General features: G+C 42.4%; 3 protein-coding genes across 8 annotated transcripts; 2 read left to right on the plus strand and 1 right to left on the minus strand.

Moving 5' to 3' along the window:
• Positions 1 to 1,615: 1,615 nt before the first annotated feature.
• Positions 1,616 to 6,894, plus strand: optn (optineurin). 3 transcript variants are annotated; one of them, XM_026362661.1, is made up of 13 exons: positions 1,616 to 1,751; positions 2,458 to 2,582; positions 2,801 to 3,009; positions 3,118 to 3,279; positions 3,472 to 3,656; positions 3,808 to 3,910; positions 4,091 to 4,206; positions 4,425 to 4,574; positions 4,796 to 4,880; positions 4,959 to 5,117; positions 5,212 to 5,354; positions 5,525 to 5,607; positions 5,917 to 6,026. In XM_026362661.1, the coding sequence occupies exons 2-13, from the start codon at positions 2,462 to 2,464 to the stop codon at positions 6,024 to 6,026; spliced, it is 1,626 nt and encodes a 541-aa protein (XP_026218446.1). In that variant the 5' UTR covers positions 1,616 to 1,751; positions 2,458 to 2,461. The 3 variants fall into 3 exon arrangements, with proteins under 3 accessions (XP_026218446.1, XP_026218447.1, XP_026218445.1); XM_026362662.1 differs by having other exon boundaries at positions 1,617 to 1,847; XM_026362660.1 differs by lacking the exon at positions 1,616 to 1,751 and having other exon boundaries at positions 2,462 to 2,582; positions 5,917 to 6,894.
• A 51-nt stretch (positions 6,895 to 6,945) lies between these two features.
• On the minus strand, positions 6,946 to 9,639 carry carf (calcium responsive transcription factor). 3 transcript variants are annotated; one of them, XM_026362657.1, is made up of 4 exons: positions 9,420 to 9,639; positions 9,039 to 9,215; positions 7,655 to 8,963; positions 6,946 to 7,535 (listed from the first exon to the last, which is right to left on the minus strand). In XM_026362657.1, exons 2-4 carry the CDS (start codon positions 9,212 to 9,214, stop codon positions 7,251 to 7,253), a joined length of 1,770 nt encoding a protein of 589 aa, XP_026218442.1. In that variant the 5' UTR covers position 9,215; positions 9,420 to 9,639; the 3' UTR covers positions 6,946 to 7,250. The 3 variants fall into 3 exon arrangements, with proteins under 3 accessions (XP_026218442.1, XP_026218444.1, XP_026218441.1); XM_026362659.1 differs by having other exon boundaries at positions 7,655 to 8,107; positions 8,351 to 9,215; XM_026362656.1 differs by having other exon boundaries at positions 7,655 to 9,215.
• Positions 9,640 to 9,921: 282 nt separating this feature from the next.
• On the plus strand, positions 9,922 to 17,062 carry mcm10 (minichromosome maintenance 10 replication initiation factor). Of its 2 annotated transcripts, none has more exons than XM_026362654.1 (18): positions 9,922 to 10,122; positions 10,400 to 10,452; positions 10,534 to 10,830; positions 10,936 to 11,133; positions 11,237 to 11,380; positions 11,544 to 11,748; positions 11,836 to 12,001; positions 12,313 to 12,480; positions 13,657 to 13,773; positions 13,905 to 14,101; positions 14,450 to 14,544; positions 14,773 to 14,886; positions 15,018 to 15,515; positions 15,724 to 15,854; positions 15,956 to 16,069; positions 16,200 to 16,345; positions 16,608 to 16,650; positions 16,763 to 17,062. In XM_026362654.1, the coding sequence occupies exons 2-18, from the start codon at positions 10,446 to 10,448 to the stop codon at positions 16,844 to 16,846; spliced, it is 2,724 nt and encodes a 907-aa protein (XP_026218439.1). In that variant the 5' UTR covers positions 9,922 to 10,122; positions 10,400 to 10,445; the 3' UTR covers positions 16,847 to 17,062. The 2 variants fall into 2 exon arrangements, with proteins under 2 accessions (XP_026218439.1, XP_026218440.1); XM_026362655.1 differs by having other exon boundaries at positions 11,240 to 11,380.
• Positions 17,063 to 17,516: the final 454 nt, after the last annotated feature.

The following is a 17,516-nucleotide window of genomic DNA, read 5'->3' on the forward strand; positions in this document are numbered from 1 at the left end:
AGCTCTGATGTTTGAGGCTTTCATGCGCGCTGCATCCAAGTGCTACATTGTTTGTTGTTTGGTTTGATTTGAACTATGTGAATAAGATTGTAAACGAGACAAATAACAAATTAGTGAAGACTAATTTACCAAATAGGTTAGGTTTCTGGTGTAACTGTTGCAATTTACTAACAGGAAGTAAGTTTTTTCCCAGATGTTCCAGGAGACACTGAGTCAGTCTTAGAGGTCAATAGGTTTTAGGGATCAATGGCATTTTTTTGTGGGTATTAGAGGGACTTTGAGGGGGCTCTAATACTAAGAGTGAACTTCAGTAGGTCTTTGGACTTCCAGTGGACCTTAGAGAGATGCCAGGAGTCTGTGTGATCAAGACACAGGTCGACATTACTTCACTGACAAGAGTAAAGCGGACTCCTTCACTAGTACTCCTGGGACTATCCTGTATTCAGTTGTAAATTAACTGTAGTAAGTTTGCATCATTCTACATGTGAGAACAAGTGGCTCTATCTGCTGCCCAAGTTTTAAAATAGGCCTACAGTATGTTTTTGCTTGGACAATACTGTCACCTAGTGGAAATTCATCGTGGCAGCAGTGTTTATGTTGTGTTTTTGTGTAAAAATAATAATAATTTCTGTAATATTTTTTTATTTTAAAATGACAATGAAAGCAAACATTGGCGAGCTCAAAACATTACATTATAGTCTAATGTTGTAGACATTAGTTGTTTTTTTATAGAACAATCTTGACAGATTTTCCACTCGGACTAATTAGGCTTTATTACTGTGTGTTTTCTCACATGCTATACAAATTGTCTGGGTGGATTTTTCCTTTATTTAAGTGCAAGGTGACTTCTGAAGGGAATTCCCACTGACAGCTGATGGTTGGCCCCACCCCCAGCTGTCAGGCCAGTGCTGATGTGTAAAACACGTGGATGGACCTGTGCGCGCACGGCGGCTCCGTCCGCAGCAGCTGCGCCTGCTCTCAGATCTGTGACTGCTTTGTGACGTCACTTCGAGGAAATGAAAACCACCACAAAGGCAGAGCGGGTCAAAAACACTAGTACACGCCGGAAAGAAGGAAAGTCGGCCTTCAAAGTAAAGGATTCGTGTTTCAAAATTCACACATTAGGGTAGCAATGACAATATATTATTACAGTAGTAGGGGCCGGTGATCTAATGCGAGTGACAACTGTTTTAGAATGTGACATTTTTATAATTAATAATGTAATAACATACAGATTATGGCAGCTTGATTTGATCTTACGTCATATCAACCAATTGTGGTATTATTCTCATCATTGATATTGGGAATTTTTGTGCCTAAGATCAAGTTAATTTAAGTTGAAGTTTTTAATAATAAAAAACGAATCTATATCATTAGAATCCTTAGATTAAATAACAATTATGTTTCTGAAAAAACGTGGTGTGTCTCCTTTCGGTGCATTGGTAAAAAACCTCATAGTTAAAAAAAAAACAGTATATTTAAATAGATTTTCTTAAAACATGATATGTTGTTAAAGCCTATGTTTTATGTTTTACAGCCTTATAAACCACAAATGGCGTAAAGTGAGGTGTTTTACTTTGAAGACACCCACCGGAAGCGCTCTGTGTCTCTCTCTGCGTCTGATTTGACGTCGTCACTCAGAGACCAGCAGCGGGGACGTCTGGTCGCTCCACTTTTCCTTCTTACCGAGTGTTTCTGTGCGTTTTGGGAGCGAACACCGGGTCCTTGTTGAGTTTGGGAGCTGACAGCAGGTGAGCTACAACCTTTTCTGAACTTGTTGGACATTTGACGTGACGCAGTTGGGCTCAGATAAAACCCCGTCCGTGTGGTGGGAGTTAACGACACAGGTAACTTTTCGCTGTTTACCAGGAGTCGCTAGGCCTGCGAAAGCGAAAATAAAATAACACCAGCAGGACGACAAATTGAACATTTCTTAGCTAGACGACGGTTTTAAAGTACAATTTCTGTCATTGGTAGAGTATTTTTAAAGTGAATTAGTCGATAAATTATGACAGACACCTTTAAAAGGACTCATATTTACATGTATATATTGAGATTGCATTAGCAGACAGTGCGTACAGCACAATGCTCTGTGTTATCTTCATCTTTTCATGTGACCTGCTGATGAGATCATTCAGTTTTCAGACTGTGGTGTTTTCCTGCTGCTCTCTGTCGAAACACTGAGTCACTTAATGATTCAGCATGGAGCTGACTTTTACTTTTAACATTTAGCTACGGTAATATTAACAGATCGTTGTCATGATTGGTTTTCACTAGTAATCTACATTTATTATTTTATCCAGAACACATGATGATAATAACCTCTAAAACAAAAGCTAAAGGAAGACACTTGTAATTGGTTTTCTGCTTATTCTCTTTTTGTTGTGTAATTATTAATGTAATATCAGACCTACAATATCAAAATCTGTCTCTGCTCTTTAACTTCTCCCCCTTCAGCGTCATGGCGTCAGGAGGACCCATGATGAACGGTGACATCGCTCGCTCTCCCAGTCAGTCTGGCACGCTGGAGGAAACCCTGCAGCAGATGAACATCCTCATCCAGGAAAACCGGGAGCTGAAAGGTGAGAGTATGTTCAGAGGAGGGGGTTCAGAAAGTTTCACATGCTCTGTTGTTGCAGCAGCATTCAAAGACTCCCCAGTCCTCCTGAGCACTCTTATGAGGACTGGCAACACTGGCTAGGGTCAAAGGTCAATGCACTAGTGTTAAAAAGAGAAATGACTTGCAAACATTTTCGTTCAGTCAATGTGCATGTATTCACTTTCTCTGTCTACCTCCCAGAGGCCCTGCGTCAGACCAACATGACAATGAAGGAGCGTTTCGAAGGTTTATCTGTGTGGCGCGAGAAGCAGCGGGAGGAGCGGGAATTCCTCGAGAGCCGACTGGAGGAGGCTCGTAGACACATGGAGGGGCTGACCATTCAAAACCAGGAGCTGGGCAAGAAGCTGGAGGATGCGGGGAGAGCAGGAGGAGCTCCAGGAGGTTGGCAGGTGAGGCTGGAGCGAAGGACTGAGAGCCAGTGTTATTGCATGTTCTCAACTGCATTAAAAACCAAACACTTTGTACCTAAAGTTCTGTGTTTGTGACGTCTTCTCCAGGCGACATTATCCAATCAGAGTGCAGAGCTGGATGCCCTGCGTGCCCAGGTTGCTCGCCTGCAGGCAGAGAAGAACGACCTGGTGGCAATGAACTCTGAGCTGCAGCTGAAAGCGGAGCAGGACTCTCATGATGACTCGTTCATTGAGATCATCAAGGTCTCGGTGAGGGAAAATCAGTCCTTGCGTAATTAGTGTTTCATTCAAAAATTCCCTCTATTCAGCCTGAAATGATGTAATCTGACACAAAGTCTCCAAATTAAAGTCAAATTCACATTAGATTTTTAATAATCATTCATTTAATCATTCATAAAAGTGTTAACCAAAGTGTGGGATCTCCTGTGGGTTTCTTCTCAGGATGGAGGCGTCAACGGTGTCAACGACATTTGCGGGTTGGAGCGCAGCAGGCGTCCAGACCTGAGCATGACGGCGTCCCGGCTGGACAACGAGGAGGTGACCGTCTGCCAGCTCCTTCAGTCACTGAGGAATGAGACCCAGCAGGTGGAGAGGCTGCAGGTGGAGCTGCAGGCTTCTGCTGCCAGGTAGACAGACACCACTCAAAGGAGCAGTTTGCTGCAGTCAAACTTCTGCTTATTTTTTGTTCACAATTATTTGATTTTGGTAAAAATTTGTCTTTTAACAAAAATCCCATTTTTATTTAAGCCCACTTCTTGAAATTTGTCACTTTAACAGGATTAGTGAGCTGGAGGTGAAGAAGAGTAACGTAGTGCAATCAACACAAACAGCAGAGCCAGAGGCAACAGACACCAAGGAGGGTTCTACGAAGGAGGACAAGGTATTTGCTACTGAGTAACAGGAGTAGTATTTCCAGTACTGTAGTGGATAGAATATTGTTTTTCTAGTTGATCTTCACAGATAGTTTACTGGAAAGGAATTTGACTATTTATAGTCCCCTGATGGGAACTGTTCATTTTCCTCAGTGCAATGTCTGTGTGTCATTATGCAAAAATATCAGGCTGCATCAGAAGTGGAGAATCTCAAGTCTCAGATGATGACGCTGTTCAAAGAGCTGCAGCAGGCCCAGAGCAAGCTGGACGAAGCAGAAGGCATGAAGAAGAACCTGCAGGACAGGTTAGATCCACACACTCTTACATGTGCACATAACATACGCCCAAGATGAAATCATATCTGTCCAACAATTTTGTAAAGAAACTGATCAATATAATACATTACTACTTACATGTTGTGTACTATTAAGAAGTCTGCATAGAGGTGCTGAATGCCAGGGCCTTTAAGTAAAAACTATTAACAAAACACATGCAAATGTTTTCTCTGTAATCTGTCCCTAGATGTCGGGAGGTGGAGCAGGACGTGGTCACTCTGAAGGCTCAGCTGGTGGAGAAACAGGCCGTTCAGTCGGAGAACGACCGGCTGAAGCTGCAGCTCGACAGCGTACACACCCAGAGCCAGATAGAGCAGAAGAAGGCCGGGGAGGACAGGTTGATAGAAATACAGTATATAGACATTTGCAGGTCATGTACTAGAATTTTAACTGCTTTTATTCTTCTGACAAATTATAAATCTGAACCATCTTCCTTTTAAAATACAGCTGCAGATACAACACAGCACATGACTCTAAATTGCCCCCTATTTGTACACCCTTTGAGTCTATCGGCCTATAGTTGAGTCATAGGCAACTCCCTTCCTTCCTCCCTCACAGGAACACTCTGGCTCAGTTGAAAGATGCCTACACCAAGCTGTTTGAAGACTACAGTGAGCTCAAAGAGGAAAGGAAGAAGAGAGAGGTACAATTTTTCACCAAGAGTATAATGACTTAGGAATAAAATCCAGACATGGTTGACATGTGCCCTCATGTCCTGCAGTCTCAGATGGTGCAGAAGGAGGTTCTGGACGAGCTGCAGGATCGGCTGACCACCGCTGAACAAGCTCTGGCTGCAAAACAGACTAAGATTGATGAGATGAAGCAGGAGATCTTCCACAAGGAGAAGGAGTTGGAGACTATATCTGTCTTTCAAGCTCAGGTCAGTGGGACTCAAAATATAAGAGGTTCATAACAACCTGACTCCTTTCAGTTTCATAGTGGTTGTCATAGGTTTTATTGTACTCTTTGTGCAGGCTGAGGTCTACTCCTCAGACTTCTACGCAGAGCGGGCAGCAAGAGAAAAACTCCATGAAGAGAGGGAGCGTCTGGCTGCTCAGCTGGAGTTTGTAAAGAAGCAGAACTCCCAGCTGCAGGAGGAGATGGACTCTCTGGGCCGGTATGGAATCAAACACAAGCCAGTTTGTCAAACTTGATGACTTAGGTGATGGGAATGCAAGACACAAGGGGTGCTGCATAAGTTTAGTGTGATGACTTGGTATTTCTGAAATGTTTTTCAGTGTGATTGCAACACTGTACTGTAACCATTTTGTTGCTCCCTGTCGACAGACGGTCACTGAATGAGATGCAGAAGAGACATGTGTCACTGGGAGGAGTTCCACATGGAGCAGGTGCAACTCTGGTTGGAAGAGGTAAATGAAGCAAAAATGCTTAACAGAGCAGCAGGGTGTTTGTCACTACCTGTGACAACTTTCACATTACACATATTTACCTGATTCATTACTGTGAATATGCAGTACTGTCGTGTCATGTCACACATTTTTGTATGGTTAAGCTATACCAATATTTTTATATAAAGAATGAGTCGTGTAAATGTGTATAGAAATGCTTGTAGCTATATACAACACAGTTTGGGAGGAAGTGATAGATTCAGAGCTTCAGTGATCAACTGAAGCTTCTGTCCAGCATGTTCGGGTTTTTATGTCTCTGATGTCCCTCAGGCACTGACTGGCAGCAGGGAAACATTCCTGAACACGCCTGCCCCAAGTGCAATGAGATCCTGCCGGACCTGGACTCTTTGCAGATCCACATCATGGACTGCATCAACTAGTCCTGCATCATTAATTCTTGTTGTTAAGCACCTACAACAACAGCAGCTACATTAGCACTTGATCTGAGTCTTCCTCTGCTTTGACCTGTACTTCTTCTCAGAACCCTGTGATAACATGGATCCATTACTAGATGAGTTATCTTCATTGTAGGATGGGAACACTTTGCTTTTAGCAGAATTTAATTTAAGTGTGTGGTTTTTTTAAAGCTCCGTAAGCAGGATACGTCTGGAAATGTGTGTGAAAGGAGTGTCATCCCTGGTTTGTTGTACATTTGAAAATTACGTTGAAAAAACATTGGCCATAATATTAGTGGTGTAGGACTCAACCATCTTGTGGATTTTTGTGCTATGCCTTCTGGCACATTGTCTGTTTGTTGCTCTGTTGACTGGAAACAAGCTGAAGATGAAATTTTTCAAAGCAAAACAAGTGTTTAACATTGAAATGGAAACCGCACGAACGCCATCACAAGCTTTCAGTTTGGGTGCCTGTTATGCACACATCAACTAATCAACCAAAGTTTATCCCTTGAATTTGTTTACCAAACTGGCTTATTTTCACATTAAAATTCAAATCTTTATATATTTTTTTGCCTGTAAAGAATATTTTAGCTCATAATTGTGTTTTTGGTGTTGGTGTGAAGAGGAGCAAACACCATGTAGGCACTTTAATATGAAGATATATTTAATTTTTACTCTGGTAATTAGAACATAATATATTTAACTTGACAATCAGCCTATCACTGTAAGCAACAGCCTTTGTATGTGTAGGTGCGGGAGGATCAACATCTTTATTCTGTACTCTGTAGGTTATAAAGGCCGTCTGATTCCATGTTGTCTTTCTGTGAATGAAAATAAAATTGTTTGTGAATTTCTGCTTTTTACTCATATAACAAACAGTGAAAAGTAATTTTACAAACACTTAAACTGAATTTTTTATTTGGGCTTTACTGACTTCTAGTGTTTGTTTTGAAAACTCAAATGATGCCTGCAACATGTTCCATTACTTCAGATCTAGTTTGTTTTCCGCACACAAAAAAATACTTTAGGAGAATAACTAGGAAATGATGCAATCGCATGAAGTTTACACGTGGCCTTAACAAAAATGATGAACAGATGAACAGCTCTCATACATAAAATGGTATTTTATGTTCCTGCAAGACGTTGTGAATAGTGCTGCTGCTTGTTTTTCAAAATCATGAGTCTGCTTATGTCCCCCTGCTTGTTTCAGTACACATGGTCTCCGTTGTCACTCCGTGCTGTCTTTGTGGGCGGTTGACCAGGTGAATTATTGGCCTGTTTTTGCCGCTTTGGTGTTTGTGTTGCAGACGGTGATGCCGACTGTTCCTTTAAAGAGTTCTTAAACTTGTCCCGGAGAGCTGCGATCCCAGCTTTCACTTCCGCCAGTGTGGCTGCATCTGTGCACTTGCTGGACAACCTCCTTATGGATGTTAGCTCCCTGTGAAGCTCTTTTCGTTCTCGGTGAGCAGCTTCTTCTGGTGAACTAGTTATCTGTGTGAAAGACATATTCTCTAAATTATTTCAAAATACATCACTCCTAGCACATTTACAACTTTATTACTTAAAACTATTCAGAATCTCACCAAAGTGGCACTAGCAACTGTACCCACCTCCTCTATTGGTATGGTTATTTCAAAGTGGCTGTCAGGCTCATTCAGCTGCAGGCATGGAAGAGGTGATGGAGATGTGTCATCCTGACCATTTCCTGCTGTTTCAGTCTCTCCATCTACAGAATGTACCTCTTCTTCAATGCCCAGCGGTTCTATGTCCAACTTTAAGATCCGCTGCTTTACTTTTGACTTGTAGATGTGATTAGCTATGTCCTTCACCCTAGCAACACCTGGCGGCACCACCCTCTTTAATGGTATGATTATGTCAGAGTGGCTGTGACGCTTCTTCAGCTGTAGGCATGAAGGAGGTGATGGAGATGTGTCATCCTGACCATTTCCTGCTGTTTCAGTCTCTCCATCTACAGAATGTACCTCTTCTTCAATGCCCAGCGGTTCTATGTCCAACTTTAAGATCCGCTGCTTTACTTTTGACTTGTAGATGTGATTAGCTATGTCCTTCACCCTAGCAACACCTGGCGGCACCACCCTCTTTAATGGTATGATTATGTCAGAGTGGCTGTGACGCTTCTTCAGCTGTAGGCATGAAGGAGGTGATGGAGATGTGTCATCCTGACCATTTCCTGCTGTTTCAGTCTCTCCATCTACAGAATGTACCTCTTCTTCAATGCCCAGCGGTTCTATGTCCAACTTTAAGATCTGCTGCTTTACTTTTGACTTGTAGATGTGATTAGCTATGTCCTTAAGCGTTGGATAATATGCCCTGTCTTGCTCATCAGGAGCAACAATGTCAGACATTGTTGTCTGAACGTATTGTTTGAGGGCTGCTCGAACATTCCTGATGGTGGTGACGCCCTCTGCCACAAGCTGATCTATCTGTCGGATGACCTGCGGATGAACAGAATGTACTTCATCATACTGGCCACATGGGCTGTGATTGGTGTGGGTTTTCTGCAGCGGCAAGCTGATGTAAAATCGGTTTTCTATTGTCACTTCCTTCCCCGCTTTCAAGTCCTGCAGCAGTTTTTCTTTAGCTTTGGTTTGCCAAATGGTCACACACTTCTTTGCGGTTACAACGTACTCAGGTAATCTGCAGATGTGCCAAACTGAGATCTTAGCTCGACACCCTTTTTTTCTTGTTTCTCCTGTTGAAAGCCTATGTTTGGACTTTTCAGAGCATGTAATGTACTCATGGGTGCTGTCCATCGTTTCGCTGGAAACCGTGGACATTACAGTTTTAACATCACTCTTCTTTCCATGATCCCTTTTGGGTCCATACTGGCACTCCAGTGTCTTCATACCACCATACATGAAAGGCACCCCGTCATTAGTGATACGTGGACTGATGGACCTGCAGAAGACAAACGAGCGGGTATAGAACTTCTTGTTCTTGCACTTGAGTGGATCAAACTGAAAGGAAGAAGACCTGCGAGTGAAGAAGGTTGTTTTGGTGACTCGTCTGTATAGCTCAAGGACAGTGCCCACAGTTGTCTCATCTGTCACATAGCCATGAATGTAATCTTCATCCTTGCTGAAGTCTTGCAGAAAGTCTTCCCACTTGATTACACTAAGAACTGGGTCCTTGTCCTCTTCTTTTGCCATCCTGGCAAGACATGACATAAAATATTATAGGAATAGGAATAAATAAAAGCAATTTCATATGTGTATTCTATAGTCTAGATTCAAAAGCTTGGCACCAGAACAAAACAGTGATTGCTTTGTTCATGCACATTGTTCACATGACTGCAAAGAAAATAACTGATTATATTTTTCAAGTGGTGTTATTTACATAAAAATAATAGCTGACCTCCCTATTCAGCTGCAACCCCTTGCACGTCGTAGCGGTCCTTCGAAAGTCTCCCGGACAGCGGATCCACAGTCGTTAAACGTTAAAGGCTGTAAGTTCTGTAAAAGCTGCGGTTTATGTCTGGATCGGGAACCCATAAAAGACAGATTTATCAGCATGCTTCTTCGACATAGCTTTTCTTCTAAGCTAAATCTCACAGCTAAAAAACTTTCTCTCAAGCTCAAGGCCCTCAGTCTTGTAAACACACCTTTAGGCCTCCGAGTTGCCAGTGGACCAGAATTGCAATTAAAGTATTACCAGCAAAAATATCTTATTTTCTATATATTTGCGCTAATTATAATATTTACTCAGACGTTAGTACATTTGATAGATTTTGGTTGTAAAGCCAGTTTACGAGACAGAAATGATGATTTTTGACTTAGGCAAATACTTGGCAGCTAACAGAGTCTTGACAACACATCGGGGTCCTCCGTTTAGCGCCAGTTTAGATTTGCCCCGTCGTTCTGACTGGAGGTTGTGAAGATTACAAGACGAACTTTATATGTAATTTTTATCAAAAATAACTTCATAACCTGTGCATAGCTACGCGTGGTGTTCATTATTGGAAAATAACAAGTATATTTACCGGTTGGACGAGGTTTTGAAATACGTCAATGCTTCCCTAGGGCTATAAAAAGACACAAAGCAAACACCAGAATACAAGGTAAGTTTAATGTGTCATTACCTGAGTAAACTAAAGTGGACAGTTACATTTAGTTCACCTTTCATTTTAATATTCACCAAAGAAACAAATGCTAGTTATATAATGTTGATATTTACTTCACGTCCACAGTGGAGCACAACAAAACAATAATTCCTTTAAGGCTTGTTGTACTGAAACAGTTTTCTAGAGAAGATACAGTGCAAGCATGCAGCTCATACATTGAAATGAGTCTTTCCTTAACTACTTCACAAAGTAACTTTATTGTCTCTTTTTGTAGGTAACCAGGCCATCTGAAATCAGCAACTCTGTTAACATCTTTAAATATGGACAGTGAGTGTCATGACATTTAAAGCATGTCAGTGCAACATTAGTAGGCTAAGAGATGAGTGAGTTTCTCTCTTCTTCATCCAGGTGAGGATGATCTGGATATTTTGACTGCACTGTTGGCTGAGAACGAGGGAGTTGAAGAAGAGCAGGACAGTCAGCAGCGGGCAGACGACTTGGACGGCCTGTTTGATGACGACAATGATCAGGAAGAAGAGTACAAAGAGGGCCTTGCCGAGGAAGATCAAGACACGGAGAAGGACGATGTGGCAGATCTTTTTGGAGATGTGGATGACATTAAAAATGAAGACGAAGGTGATAAAGAAAAGGCAAGTGAAGGAGAAGCCAGTGAGAGCTTGAACAAGTCCAAGGAGGATTTACAAGGTTTGTGATGTGGGAGTTTCTCTTTCAAACTGATTTACAATGTGAGTTCAGTTAGATGTTGGGTTTGTGTTACTACAACTAGAGCTTCATGTCTTTCTTCTTCAGAGGAGCTGAGGAGGATGCAGGAGCAGATGCAGAAATTGCAGCAGCAACTGGAGGCGAGTCAGAAGGTTTCCACCTCATCCTCCACTCCGGTCAAAACTGCAGGGAGTTCAGCTGGTCCCAAACCAACATCTAACCAACAACTGACCCCTAAGGCAACTAAACGAGCTGCCACCACACAGAGGGCCAAAACACAAGCAGGTAAATATTTTGTTGTTTTATTTTACATATATAAAATACAGAAAACACTTAAATACACATAAACATCTGCCAATAAATAAATGCATGCCTTGTCCTTGCACAGCAGCAGCATCTTCGTCCACTCCAGTTAGAGGTGGAAGTGTGAAGCTCCATGAGTCACCTGACTTTGATAATCACCTCAACAACGCTGACTCATTCAAACGCAAACCCAGAGTAGCTCACCAACCAAAGCCCAGCACATCACCAGGTAAAATTGTAAACTTACACCTCCCATACACAACATCCAGAACTACAAACACAGTTTTACAGTTGGAACCTGGAAACTGTAACAAACATTAAGATAATGGCATACTACATGCCATTACATTTCTACATACCGATATACAGAAAGGCATTTTCTTTGTTCTCAGAGGACAGAGGACCACTGGTGGAGATAAAAATCGGCAGCTCTTTCCAGCCAGTAGAGAGCTCCAGCAAGGTTTCCAATCCTGTGCGGTCACCTCTACCCCAGAGCAAACCAGCACCAGCTGAATCATCAGGACAGCCGAAAACATACTCTGTTCCTCCTCTTCCTAAAGACGTGGCTGTTGAGAAATACTCAGGACTTCGGCTCAGGTCTTTACACTTAAATTATGTTTGGAAAAATCGTCAACACACAAATCAAGGCTTTCCAGGCTAAATTCTGAATATTTTCCATTTCAGAAAACCAAAGGTTTCCTCCAGTGAGATGGACCACAAGATGGCCAACCGCCGTCTAATTCGCCTGTCACAAGTGCCGGAGCGTTTGGCTCGGGAGAAACTGGAGGACAGTGACTGGGTGACATTTGCAGTGCTGGTTAACAAGGTCACACCACAGAGCAGCAGCAGTGTAGGTCTATACTCAGCCCATGATCTCAGAATGTAAACCTCTTTGTTTTGCTGGCACTTCTATGTGTAAATGTTACAAACAAGAGTAAAATACTCAGTGTTTCTTGTTGCGTTTTGCAATTTTTGTCTAATTTTTTGTAATCACGTAAAGCAAGATTAGCTGGCATTAACACTGTTTTTGGGAAATCAGGACAAGACTTAACTAACACAGCAGTGAAATCATCCAAAACTACCCTTAATGTTGAAATCCTAAACTGTATGGGGAAACATGGTGAACTGTATCATTTTTGACTGTGCACTTCCTCTCTGCAGGGCAAAACCTTCAGCATCTGGAAACTCAACGACCTCCACAACCTGGAAGTGTTTGTGTCTCTGTTGCTGTTTGGCGAAGTCCACAGAGAGCACTGGAAGACGGAGCCCGGCACAGTTATTGGACTCCTCAACCCAAACCCCATGAAGCAGAAAGATGGATACGATGGGGTGAGTGGACAGTAGAGAAGCTTCCAGTGGTTTACATCCCAATCTGACCACTGCTCTTTTACCTTCCACACCCAGATATGTATTGCAGGTCTGGCAATTTGACCAACAGCCTCCTTCTCTACATCACTCCATTTATTTCATTCTTTTCTAACATGCTGCATCTCAAATACCACAGATTTATTTTTTCACCTCTATGCTCAGATCCAGGTCACATTGTAACTCAGAAGGAAATTGCATGTGTCTTAGTTTATTACTCTTGGGAATGAACACTTTTCGTTCGTGGTAAAAGTGCACCGTTTAAAAACTGATCTACTGAATCTGTTGTTTTCTTTGTCGTTGACTGGTTTGGCAACTGAAATGTTGGCAAATGAAAGTAGAAGACTTTTTTTAGTGAAAATAGCCACTAAGATAGTAGAAGTCACGAATTTCACGACAAACTAAGATGTTAGGAGAGGAAAGTGGTGAAGAAAGCAGGACACCACATACACATACCACATACCCTCACACACTTACCACTATCACAGGGAAGCACAGAGGTCAGAGCACCAAATCTCAGAAGACAGAAGGAATGAGGATTCATCACCACTGCAGTTTGTGGTGTTTCAGGAGGAACTCTGCTTTCCACTTAACTAAAGCAGGCTTTATTATTTTCATATCAAATGTCTGTGTGGTAAAGGACATCCAGTAAATCCAGTAAAAGTTTGACTGTGCTGCCTGTACTTAGCCTGATTTGTAGATTTGGTTCCACAACATTATGGACTGATTGTTTTAGTTGTTTGAGTCAAGTAGTGACTGTCAACAGCTGCTAATTCTTCTCTTTGTTGTTGTTGTTCTTCAACTTTTTACTCTTCTCTGAAAGCCCCGTTAATCATAACCATCAGGTTTTGTTTAAAGCTTAAAGGTTTGATAACTAGGTTGAAAACTGTGAACAACTTTGTTGGGATTTCCTCTGCATGGCTCATATATTGTACATACTGCTCAGTACCCTTCTTGTTTCTTTAAGGTGTAAGTGGTCAGCTCCTGCAACTTACTGTCACTGTTGAAACTGTTTAATATTTGCCACACCAATCTGAACTGGCAACAAAAGAGAAAAGTTAATATATTCTTTTATTGTGTATTTCTTTATACTGCTATAAAGGTTTTCCCCTAGGAAAATAAGCTTGTGTTTACATGCAGGTCAGCTTAACAGTGGATCACCCACAGAAGGTGCTGTTGATGGGTGAAGCTCAGGACTATGGCACCTGCAAGGCCATGAAGAAGAATGGAGACCCCTGCTCTCAGATTGTTAACATGGTATGTCCATGATCTTGTTACATGTGTATAATAGTGTCAGTTCCACGCTTGTATCCCTTCGTTGTATAAGTCATCCATACTTTAGAATCAAAGTTCCCATCACTATTCCATGTCTTGTCTCTGGTCTGCAGTACGAGTGCCAGTACTGCCAGTATCATGTCAAGGCCCAGTATAAGAAGATGAGCTCCAAGAGGGCCGAGCTGCAGTCATCGTTTTCTGGAAAAGCCCCCAACAAGGTGAAGGGGAAGGGAGGCAGCCTGAGAGAGCGCCTATGTCAGGACGGTTTCTACTATGGCGGCGTGTCCTCAGCTGCCTGCGCTGCGTCGCTGTGAGTGATGATGATGACAGTTTTATTGTATGTTCTTGCAAATTAGTTTTTAACGCCATGCTAAAAATGTTCTACTAGTCTTCCATTTAATGTACAGCAACATTTTATGCAGTATTATAAAAATAACCTGTAGAGGTTAAAAAATTCTGTAGTGGACGATCATACATGCCGAGGTCACAGCGCTGCCCAGTTTGGATTCTGGCTGAAATTGCATTTGCACTTTTACAGTGTGTGTTGAAGTCAATTTGTGCTAGATAACTGCCCCTTCCACAGCCAGGAACACAATGTGGAACTGGCCAGAGTCTGAGCTGCTTGTCATTTTCAGTAAGATGCGTGTGTGTGTTGCAGAACGGCGTCCAAACCAAACAAACCTGTCCAGAAAACTCTGGACAAGCTGTTTGTGAGAGGCTCGGCTCAGCTCGTCGATCAGGCCAAGAGGCTCGGTAAGAGCTGGTGCTGTCACACACTCATATAAAAACATGCAAATATGCTGCATGTACATATTTACAGGTTTGATAAACTGCATCGATAAAGGCTTTCATTATTCCCTTTATAGTTTGTGTATCCCTGTGCAAATATTATTGCTAATTAATCAAATCAGCATACTCACACACATGTTCTCGTTGGAATTTATTTAGACTGTTTGTTGTTCGTTCGCTGTTTTTTTCCAGCCCTGCAGTCTGGTGAAGTGTCAGGTTGTTCCACTGAATTCAGGAGCCTGATGTCCATGCCAACACCTGGAGCTCTGCAGCTGAAGAAGCACTTAGCACAAGACAGACAACCAGGTACAACATGTTTCTTGACTTCTAGCCTGAAAACTAAAGCCGTGTCTGTAGCTGTTGATGACAGAATTGTATCTTACTGTGAACATTTTGCTTCAGTTTTGTCTTTTCATAAATCTGTTTTCCATCCTCAGTTTCCAAAGTTGCAGCTGGTGCCCCGGTTCAGTCCATCTCAGCCTCAGACCTGCTGAAGCAGCAGAAACAGAAGCAGCGGGAGCTTCTGGAAAACCGGCGCAAGAGGGCAGACGAGATCCAGAAGAGAGTGCTGCAGAACTCAGGGGGACCCAGACCCTCTTCGTCATCGTCATCCTCACTAGGACGGGACAGTCTGATGTCTCCGAAGGCTGGTTCTGAGGTCCCCAAGACCACTCAGAGCCCTGCAGCACCCCACACACCCATCCTGGGCCGAGGCTTCTCTGAGGGTGAGGACATCATCTTCTTTGAGAACAGCTCTCCTGCAGCTCCAGCACCCAGCTCTCTTAGCCTATCAGCAACCAAGTTGGCTGCCCTGAGGAAGCTGAGATCCAAAGGAGCAGGGCTGGAAAAGGAAGATCCCAATGCTGTGAAGAGGAAGAGGAGTAACAGCAGTGAGATCAACGCCCGAGTGGAGAAGAATCTGACTTCACCAAATGGTACATTCCTTCACACTGGCTGGTAGCACTACAGAATCTACAGTTACTCTATGTCTTTGCCTGTTGTGTCTTTCAACAACACAACTCTCAACTTTCAAGTTTGTGCACGTGATTTGGTCCTTTTCAGTGTTGTGCACTTTTTACAGCAAATCCTAGCAGTCATTAGTTACTTACAGTTTGTTGCCGGCTCCTTTACTCACCTGTGCAGGTGAATCGTCCAGTAATGAGGAGGAGGAACCAGCCCAGAAGAAGAAACGAGATCAACTCCGTTACATCCAGTCCGAGGAGTTTCAGAAGATCCTGAATGCCAAATCTCGTCACAATGTTGCACTGCAGGCGGTAAGATTAGATTTTTTTTCCTGTTTATTGTCTGTGCAAATACATTTCTACATATTAAACATAAAAATGTGTGACATTTCAAACTGAATGTCCTCTCTCAGGCGGAGTACCAGCTGCAGGAGCGCTACTTTGACCCCCTGGTGAAGAAGGAGCAGATGGAGGAGAAGATGAAGGGCATCAGAGAGATGAAGTGTCGTGCTGTCACCTGCAAAAAGGTATTTACCGTGTGGTACATGTGATGTTTGGTAAAACCATTAACTGATGATGGTACTTTCAGGGATAATTATGAAGGAGAGCCCGTTAAAGATGATTTGGAATTTATTTTCCATGTTCCCCTTCTTACAGTGTAGTTACACATATTTCAAGCCGGCCGATCGCTGCGTGGAGGAGAATCATGATCTGCGGTGGCACGACGCCATGAAACGTTTCTTCAAATGTCCCTGTGGACAGAGAGCCATCGCTCTGGACAGACTGCCACACAAACACTGCAGGTAACACTCCGACTGCGTATCCTTTGACCTCTTCTTTATCTTCATCTTTTTGCTTTTGTTCAAACTTCCCACTGGTCATGAAAACACTGAAATCACGTGTGAAGTTTATCCCAGAGAGGAAAGATCTGAGAAATCAGTACTGCAGAACAAACTTTCCAGCACACCTGGAAACTAAAGCAGAGACTGGATTTTACATGACATTTTTCTCTTGCTGGTCTCTTTCTGCTTTGCTGAATTATTAACTACTGTTTTACAATTCCAGTAACTGTGGTCTGTTTAAATGGGAGCGTGATGGGATGCTGAAGGTGAGACCTTTTTCAGATACACAGATTTCTTCTAATTTGAGCCTAAAAAAAACATTTACAGTTGGGAAACAACACCGACTTGACGTTGCTCTTGTTAATTGTTTAATTGCAGGAGAAAGCAGGACCTAAGATCGGAGCGGAGCTTCTCCAGCCTCGAGGAGAGGAGCACGCCAAGTTCCTCAACAGCATAAAGTGACAGCATCTTGATCTTCGTCACTGCCGCAAACTAGTTGTTGAGGGAACAACATATATTTAGGTTTTTATGTTTGTAATTTAAGTGTCTTAGCAACATTTTTAAATTGTAAGAATTATGTTGTTTCCAGTTTGATGTTGTTTTGTTGATTATGGAGATTGAACTTTGTGATTACATTAGAAACGGTGGAAATAAGCAGATTAAAGTAATTCTTTGCTATTTTTCATGTGAGATGTCAGTTTCTACTTAATGCGCAGCTCATAAAATACAATTAAAGTAAAGCAGACAGTGGTGCAGACATTTAAACTTTCGAAGATCTAAATATGTAATGAAATCTGATTAACAATTGCTCAACTATCCTTGCATCACGTGCATCCAACAAATGATGCACACTAAAACATAAACCTAACTTCAACTTTTTTATCGTTGCAGCTTTGGGGCAACTCCTACAAAAGGGGGGCAGCTGCCACCTTTGACCCTCTGTAGATTCACCCCTGTGCGAATGACATGACCATGTGTTTGATTTACTGGAAGTGTTTGGAGATAGTTTGCTACCGCTGTGGGCCACACACGAGCACAGCTTTAAAAGAAGCAGGTAAAAGATGAAGCAGGCAGAAAAGTACCGTCTTCAGTAGGGAGTTTTAATACCGCCTTTAATAAACCTGCTTAGTAT

This window comes from Anabas testudineus, chromosome 23, assembly GCF_900324465.2.
Source record: "Anabas testudineus chromosome 23, fAnaTes1.2, whole genome shotgun sequence".
Lineage (NCBI taxonomy): Eukaryota > Metazoa > Chordata > Actinopteri > Anabantiformes > Anabantidae > Anabas > Anabas testudineus.